General features: G+C 35.4%; 1 protein-coding gene across 1 annotated transcript in view; it reads left to right on the forward strand.

Moving 5' to 3' along the window:
* Window positions 1-9,462, forward strand: part of LOC107732788 (protein C12orf4 homolog) — a 14,151-nt gene that overhangs the window by 1,905 nt on the left and 2,784 nt on the right. The window contains exons 4-12 of the mRNA XM_016544203.1: window positions 1,577-1,758; window positions 2,639-2,738; window positions 2,836-2,957; window positions 3,573-3,679; window positions 4,988-5,185; window positions 5,302-5,430; window positions 6,360-6,431; window positions 6,516-6,718; window positions 8,688-8,745. Of these exons, the coding sequence (XP_016399689.1) occupies window positions 1,577-1,758; window positions 2,639-2,738; window positions 2,836-2,957; window positions 3,573-3,679; window positions 4,988-5,185; window positions 5,302-5,430; window positions 6,360-6,431; window positions 6,516-6,718; window positions 8,688-8,745 (1,171 nt within the window). The remainder of the gene's footprint in view (window positions 1-1,576; window positions 1,759-2,638; window positions 2,739-2,835; window positions 2,958-3,572; window positions 3,680-4,987; window positions 5,186-5,301; window positions 5,431-6,359; window positions 6,432-6,515; window positions 6,719-8,687; window positions 8,746-9,462) is intronic.

A 9,462-nucleotide genomic window follows, 5' to 3' on the forward strand; every position in this document is an offset into this window, starting at 1 on the left:
TTGTGCTGATATCTTAAGGACTACCGTGGATAGCCGACTCCTAAAGTTTTTGATATTCTGCATATTCTGTGTGGTAATCAGTTCACAGCAGTGATAGAAATGAATATTTTCCAATAAGTTTAAAAAACATTTTTTTTTACCTTTTATGGGCATTTTTACCTTTATAAAGCCCTTTTTTCTAAAAGTGTGCATCATCTTTTCAGTCAAATTCTTAAACTGAATCAGTCAATTAGAATAATAAGTAATTTGGGCTGTTACCAAGCAAATGAAATCAGTACTGACAAAATGAACCTTTGCAATGCAGAGGAAACACAGAAGCTGCATCTGATGTGGCATTTAGATGCATTTACACACTGTTTAATGCAGGACAGGAATGATCGTCTTCAAATGCGCGTTCCTGCGACAGGGATGCTTTTCACGGCAAGGGTGCTTTTTTCGGCACAACACCGGGACAAGGCATCTCAATATGGCAAGGGGCGTAACATTTCCGTCACACACTTGAGGTATTCTTTAACATTAAAAAATTGCTTACAATTTAAAATAATTACACGCTTCAGTTTTTAATTCTAAATGAATGTTTATTTTTCATAAATTATTTTTAATACGTCTATCAATCAAAAGTCAAGTCACATTTATTTATATAGTGTTTTAATACAATAATTGTTTCAAAACAGCTTCACATTAATAAACAGGAAAATAACAGTGTTAATGTAAAAATCACCACTTATGAAACAAATTAAATTTAAGCTGCAAAGTAGCTCTACAGAAGATAATAGTGTGATTATTATTCAGCTCAATTTAGTTCAATGTTGTTTCAATGCAGTTCAATAACTGGTCAATGATCAGCAATCATGAAATGAGTTTAATTCAGCTATAAGCAGCTCTACAGAAGGCAGTTGTGTCATTATTTAGCTCAAGTCAGTTCAAATTTTGTTCTCAGTGCCATTAAATCGAAAATATTACTGAAAATGAATTGTCTTTTAAACCAATAAATCACTCTGACTCTACCCACACAATAAATTGCTTTGAAACTGAATATCTGTCCTATTTCTGCATTTAAGAAGGTTGACCTGACCATCTGCATTTGCACTTCAAAGTATTGCAGTTTAAATTCTGCTTCCACTTGCTCCAGCGCACTTATAAAAAGAAAGCAGAATCCGGCCCCTCCCTTTCCTATGAAGCGCTGTTGGCTCAAGCGATGCACACAGGATAACCATTAACATTTTACAGCAGCCTTACACAAATACACATGGATGCTCTCCAATCTATTTCAAGCCCATCAAATGGCCTTTTAACGACCACCTGGTTGTCTGCGTAAAAAGATTCTTATGTTTTTATTTAGAGCAGTTATTAAGCTTCCAGGTTGTTCTATATGTTCAGAGTATGAGGGCAAAAGTTAATCGTGAAGTATTAAAATAGATGTACAACTTATTCAAGTAATACAAGATTTAATAATAACAATAAACACTGAAGTAAATCAATTCATTTAGTTCAAGTGTTCGACTAGTTGGTACTCAGCTCTTGTGGATCTCTGCTAAATGTCTGTGTTTTGTATAATTTCTGTCACTGTGTGTAGACTACTCTGGAACACGCCCGTCCTGAAGAACCCAGCTGGGATGAGGATTTTGCGAGTGTTTATCATGAACTGATCCACTCCCCGGCCTCAGAGACTCTTCTCAACCTGGAGCACAGTTACTTTGTCAGTGTTTCTGAGCTCATCAGCGAGAGAGACATGGAGCTCAAGAAACTTCAGGAGAGGTTTGTTTGGAAGGGCGTTATGAGATCGAATTCTGTTTTATGAGGAAAAATGCCAGGGAGTGTAATTTGGATAATGAGCTCCCAACGTAAATGCAGAATGTTACCATACTGAGTAATTAGTAGGTATAAAGGTCAGAAATAATATGTTTTGCTTAATTGCAAATTGTTGCAGATGGAGTACTTTTATTTGTGTATGTTTTTTTTATTTTATAGCAATTAGCAAATGATGTTACACATGTTACATTACTATGAAATTATTATATTTTTAATATATACACTACAGTTCCAAAGTGATGGTCAGTTAGATTTTTTAATGTTTATTATGGTCTATTATGGTCACCATGATTGCATTTACTTGATCAAAATACAGTAAAAAATTGTTTTCAATGGTAAAAACTGTTTTCTATTTCAGTGCATTTTAAAATGTAATTTATTCCTGTGATGGCAAAGCTGAATTTTCAACATCATTATTCCAGATCCAGCAAATCAGCATATTAGAAATTATTCTAATATGCTGATTTGCTGCTCAAGAAAAATTTCTTATTATTATCAAACAGTTGTGCAGCTCAGTATTGATGCATGAGACATTTTTCAGATAAATTAGATTATATTAAATGAGATAAATTCTATTTAAAGAACTTTTTTAACATTATAAATGTCTTTGCTGTCACTTTTGAACAATTGGATGCATCTTTGCCGAATAGAGGTATTAATTTCATTTTAAAAGTCTTTTTAAAGTCTTTTTTTTCATTTTAAAAGGAATTATATAGTGATGGATGTTAAATAAATAAGAGTTATCATACATTTAAGCTTCTTCATGAGAAGCATGTCAAAAACTTTTGACTTTTACTATAAAAGCATATGAAATTTGTCCTTACAGACAGGCTGTTGAGATGGACAAAGTGATGCAGGAGCTGGGAAAGACCTTGTGTGACCAGGATGTGAATACCGTGGCTGCCCAACACTTTGATGCACAGCAAGTAAGACCAATCCGACAGTCAGATTGAAACTAACAATAATAATATAGAAAATATTAATGACTTCTGACTCTCTTTTTTGTTTTTTTTTAATGGGAAGGTGCTGGAGAACAAGTGGGCCAGTGAACTGAAGCAAGTAACAGGTATCCAGAAACAAGAGTATCAGGAATGGGTGATGAAGCTCCACCGCGACCTACAGAACCCCAACAACAGTACAATAAAGTGAGTGAAAGAGAAAGTTTTAAAGATACTGATGGAATCGAGTTGATAAATGATTGTGCTGGGAAGTGAATAGTTGTGGGAATTGACACAGAGGAGCAGAATGTAACATCCTCAAAGATACTGACACAGATATTCCTCTGGTTATGACCAAGCGGCAACCTCCCGCTCTCTAGTGAAGCCAACAAGGAAGTGACTTAAACTGTAATTCATCAATCTTTGCCCATTTTATCCGGGAGTGACGCGCGGTGACGCGCTGCCAAGATGGCGACGGCATGCTCCGCCCACTTTGAGCTTCAAAAGCGCTCTTCGGAAATCTACGGGTGACGTCACGGACACTGCGTCCATGTTTTTATACAGTCTATGGTTATGACTCAAGAAATCCTGTCTTAGCAATTTCATTCAGTTTCATTCAGATATGAAGGTTCTTGCCACCACGTTAGATGCAGTTTCAGTTCTGATTACATTTTACAACATCCCCGCTTTGACACATTGACACCGTCTAGCACATGAGTGAATAGTGTTACACTTGAACCAATGGCAAAACAACTGTATTTATCATTGTGATTGATGGATGCCGAAGAGCTTCAGAAGTTGAGCCTGTTATTTGTGTTTCAGCGAGGAGATCAAGGTGCAGCCCGGTCAGCTGGGGGAGGCAGGGGAAGCAGGGGCCCGGCTCTTCGAGGAGCAGCAACAGCTGGAGGAGAGCTTCACCATCCACTTAGGTATGGCGTTTCCTTGGAAACATTGGCCGCTACAAAGCGATGCATAAAAATACCCGCATACGACAAACTGCCATGGTAATTTGCGCCCACTTCCAATGTGTTTTCAATCTGTTTTGTGTATGTAGTAGACATGTTCCACTAATGTTTGGCAACCAGAAACCAATCTCAATTTTAAGCCTCATTTTGTGAAATTTTTGCTTGGATATTTTTTATGCTAAGGTTTGATAGTTTATTATAGTACAATGACATTCATACATTTTAGTAGTGGCTTAAAGGAACATTCCACTATTTTTGAAAATAGGCTCATTTTCCAACTCCCCCAGCGTTAAACAGTTCCACCCTACATAAATTTGTGTAATAACAATTCTGTGTAATAACATAAGCTCATAATACAAATGGAAAAATCCATATAATTTTAGCTAAATAAATATTTTTTTAAAAGACACTAAAAACTTAAATAAATCATTTTAAATATGTGCATTTATGCATTACAACATTATAATGGACAATATAAGTAATGGACAATAATTTTGAGATTTGCTAAAGATAGCATTTAAAAGTATTATTAAACTTAGTATAAATACACATTGACTAAGAGGTTTATTAAGTGTATGTTAGATGACGACAAAGGTAATCTAAATGTAAAAATAAAGACAAATTCACAAATAAAAGATCCAATAATGACTACAGTACCATTCAAAAGTCAGGGGTCAGTGCATTTTTTTTTAGAAATGAATACTTGTATTCAGCAAGGACACATTAAATTGATCAAAATTGTCATTAAAGACATTTTAATTTCAAATAAATGCTGCAAGTTTCAGATTTCAGCTCATCAAAAAAAAATCTTTTGTGATTTCCACAAAAATATTAAGCAGCTTTTTTAATTATTGGTAATAGTAAGAAATATTTCTAGATCACCAGAGCAGCATATTAGAATGATTTCTGAAGGATCATGTGACACTGAAGACTGAAGTAATGATGCTAAAAATTCAGCTTTGCATCACAGGATTAAATTACATTTTAATATTAATATATTAAATATTAAAATAGGAAACAGTTAATTTAAACTATAATAATATTTTACAAATATTGCTATTTTATTACATTTTTAATCAAATAAAAGTTAGCCTTTTAGAGGCATAAGAAGCCTCTATCAAAAAATAGATTTTTAAAAATCTTACAGAGACCAAACCTTTGAAAGGTAGTGTATATTGAATATTTAATTGCATCAAACCATATATAATTTTTAAATAAACAAAATATAATGGATAAAAATAGATCTAGCTGTTTGATATACTTGTCTTTAAGGGGCTCAGCTGAAGACCATGCACAATCTACGTCTGCTGCGATCTGATGTTCTGGACTTTTGTAAGCACCGTCGTCACAGCAGCAGCGGGGTGAAGTTAAGGCGACTACAGACTGCTCTCTCGCTGTACTCCACATCACTTTGCGGCCTGGTGCTGCTGGTCGACAACAGAGTCAACTCGTACAGCGGCATCAAGAGAGGTATCATATCTAATTTGTAGCGTTTCGTTTGCAACGATCAACAGAAGTCAAAATCTAAAAGATTTTGCAACTAATATAAACAACAGTAACATTTCCCATTGTTCCTACGGCATCAGACTTTGCAACAGTGTCTCAGGAGTGCACAGACTTCCACTTCCCCAGAGTGGATGAGCAGCTGGACATCATCCAGCAGGTGGTGCTGTACGCACGAGCTCAGCGCAGCAGCAAGCAGAGAGAGCAGCCCGGTGAGTGACACAACAACTGTGTGTGTTTGTGTCCGTCCAAAACCAGCACCTCTGCATTGCACCATCACATATCTGACTTCAGTCCTACCGCGAGGAAGTGTTCTGTTTCATTCGACAGGGACTAGCTACAATGAAACGCGATACACATTTTTTCAACATGCACAAATGTTTTGGCAGAAAGTGAAATGCTCTGGTACAGTTTTGCATTTTGCTAACTGTTTGTAATAACTGTTATATATTTAATGAACACTGTTACATAACTTTGATTGAAAGAGAATATTATCTTTTAGAGTTTTTAAAAAGTGATTTCCAGTTAAATGAACCACTGAGATTCAGATTTTATTGTGTGGTAATTGTCACATTACTGTTTTTTTTACTGTATTTTTGATCAAATAAATGCAGCCTTAGTGATTTTTTTTAATGTTTTTGAAAGACATCTGGAGATATTTATGTCACATCTGACACCAAAATGTTTTTTATTAATTGATATATTTCTTTATATTTTTCATTTATTTTTAAGCAAATCCTCCCACCCTGCCTGTTTTTCTTACTAAAATTTAAGTTTTTTTAAAATCGTTAATTAAATTCATTATTTTATTTTTATTCATTATTCAATTTTTTTGTAGAAAATTAGCTTTTTTTTAATATATGACAGTTAAGCACATTTTCCTCCTTAATTCAATTACTATAATGCCAATAAAAATGATATATTATTTAAATTGTAAATTAAGTTTTTATATACATTTTTATATATTTTATTATTGTGTACTTGTTGCACTGACGTGCTGATTTGAATAAAAAAATGTGTCCAGACAGTAATAAATCTAATGTCAGTCTTTGTGGAAAATAATCATAAATACAAACTTAAAAGTGAAGTATAACATATTTGAATGTATTACACTAATACACTTCTTTAATTTGTTTTATAGAGATGCCAAGAAATGGAGGAAGTGAAGACAAAAATAAGATCATGGACAGAAATTCCTCCAATATCCTCCCAGGTAATTTAAACATTGTCTCATGCTTTTAGCGCTCTGTTGGATTAGTCGTAACACTGGAGGATGCTGTGCTCTCTTTCTCTTCAGGTGAATTCTACATCACACGCCATTCAAACCTGTCTGAGGTTCATATTGTGTTCCACCTCTGTGTGGATGATAATGTGCGTTCGGGAAACATCTCAGCCCGGGACCCAGCCATCATGGGCCTGAGGAACATCCTGAAGGTCTGCTGCACCCATGACATCACCACCATCACCATCCCACTGCTGCTGGTGCATGACATGTCAGAGGTAAGAGCAGATGCATGATCTTTCATTTTTATTGCTAAACTGTTTTGTATACATTTACAAACAGTGATTTATGCTAACATTTTAAATCTTTTAGCATCTGTGAAGGAAATCATGGGATTGTTTCAAGGTGTAAAGTCCTGAAAGTGTCCACATTCTGAGCTTTTGAGTTGGTACACACAATGTTGATCTGTAAAAATGGTAGTTGAGGACATTGCCAATATTGTAGGGTGTTCAAAAACCCAACCGAGCCTCAACTTTCTATTACTGGAATCTATAACAATCTACATTCTAAGGGTGTTCCAGAGCTTTCGTCTGCCAACTACCAACATTTAAATGTTTTTTTTTTTTTGTGGGAATTGTTGAGGATTTGGCCTTTACATTGGCATCTAGTTCTAGCACAGGCAAACAAACAGCCAAACAAAACATTCCAGTTCCAGCTTAACCACCTGCGTCATGCTACATATCATCTGATATATTTGCTCTCAAGAAGCAAAAGGCATTTTTATTCACTTGTGGTCTGTGTTTTTATTATTCAGTATGCATTTCTATAATCCTTGAAAATATTGCATCATTGTGCACACTTAATTACTGTAAATTATTAACAAGCCAAAGCATGTGATCTGGCTTGCATTGATGTGCGGCAAATGAAAAGGACATGCTTTCTCTTAGAAACAATTCTGTATTACTTTGTGCTAAAATGAATGAATATAAAGAAAGAATCTTTTTTAAATGCTAGAGTCAATTTAGGCATTACGACTTTATCATTTGGTTAAAAATGGATATTCATTTTGAGATGTAAGTGTTATTAAATTATTAGTGATCTTAAAGAATAATCTTAAGTGAGCGTAACATGACAGCAAAGGTAATTTTAATAAAAACAGGAAAAGAGCATATGGAATTAAATATCTAATATCTGCCAGTATATGACCAGCGTTTGACATATAAATGAAATAATGGACTATAACCAATATTTTGTGTCCTGATTAAATTCAACTCTTTAACTTTAGGATCAAACTGTCACGGTCAAGGTGTGTGGAGGCAGGCAGGATGACGAGGACGACAAGGATTCAAATAAGGATGTTTAATGTAGAGACAACAAGGCAGATACGGGTAGATGAGACACACACACTCAGGGGAACATTCACAATAACCGACCATACTAGAATACACGAGACAGGCAGGTATAGGGCAGATAACGAGGGGCAGACAGGTGAGCACACTGAGGATAATTAACTAATGATGAACAGGCTAAACCAACAAAAGGGGAAGAAACCACAACAAACAGTCCACAGGGGTGTTACACAAACCAGATTAATTTGTCTTTTTTTAACTTGGATGCTCAACCTCAAAACTCAGTCGTCAAATTTAGAAATGGTCTATTTTGGATCAGGCTGTCTGGACTGACCAGTTGTGGGTAAATGAAAGCCTCAATCACAGCCTCTCTGGTCACAGGCCGATGTTGAGGAATGTTCAGGAAATGTTTTTCCATCTGAACAGGAACTGTGTGTTCTCCCAGCCAAAGGCCAAGGATGGTTTTAAAGCTGAGGTCTTAAGCTCGATTCGGACAGGATTCGTTTTAGGATGTATGTCTGTAAAATAATTGTTACCGTGGAAGTCTGTAGAAAACAGCAAGATTAGTGTGGCTGCTGCATTTATATATTTCTTTTACACATAAATGAGCCATCACAAAATTATATTTATCTATGGTGTTTAACTAGGAAATATTAAATATATGGCTTTATTAGGAGTAAATTAATTCAATTTTTTATGTAAATATCATGTCGTTTTAAGAACAAAGTGAAATTTATTGGAGATCTGAATAGTCCTGCATGAGAAGTTGTAGTTCTTCACTTTGTGCAAATGTTACTCAACAAGGAGTGGTTTGGTATGTTTGAAACCTGGTTACCCACATGGTTAAATATTATCTCAGTCACTGACTTTCTTTTCTCACTTTTCCTCGTCTGTACAGGAGATGACCATTCCCTGGTGTCTGAAACGAGCTGAGCTGGTCTTCAAGTGTGTGAAAGGTGTGCAAGCAAAGATCTCAAATTGATCAAATATATTATATCATTATATCAAATTTGTTTACATTCTGCTTTTTAGTCTCCTTAATATTTTTAGTTAAAAAAAAAACATGCCTATCCTGGTTGTTTGGTCATGTAAAACAAGCCTTAATATGGATATTTTCCCCTACTAGTAAAAGTTTAACTCTTTAGAGCAGGGGTTTTAGGACATGTGCTCCCCCAAGTTGGTCTAATTTCACTCGCGCCCCCCCAACATCCAACAAACCCACTGCATGGTTTCATCCCATCCTACGTAGCCTAGAGTCACTGAGTGAGATCAGATGGTAAACTGTCAAATTAGAGATGTCTTCGAGTTCGAGGGGGGCAAACCGAGCCGGACGATTTGGCCAGCCGCACTTATAAACACATTTTAGTTTTGCTATAGAAAATCTACAAATTCATACGCTAATTATATAGAGCAGCAGCAGGAAGCGCGTGAGGTTGTCATGGCAACCAGATACACTGCACGCAAATTATTATTTAATTATTTTGCCAACGTTTGCGACACTAAACTAAGCAATAAACACGTTGAAAATAATACACAATAAACTGAACAGGTTTCTGATGAACCTTCTCTTCTAATGAACAGGTTTGACTACTTTAGTCATTTCTAATTTTTAGTAAAAAAAAAAGCATATAATGCTATTCTAGGGAATTGTGTGCTTCTAATTTTATACCAAT

Source organism: Sinocyclocheilus rhinocerous, unplaced genomic scaffold (assembly GCF_001515625.1).
Source record: "Sinocyclocheilus rhinocerous isolate Xijiao unplaced genomic scaffold, SAMN03320098_v1.1 scaffold2415, whole genome shotgun sequence".
Lineage (NCBI taxonomy): Eukaryota > Metazoa > Chordata > Actinopteri > Cypriniformes > Cyprinidae > Sinocyclocheilus > Sinocyclocheilus rhinocerous.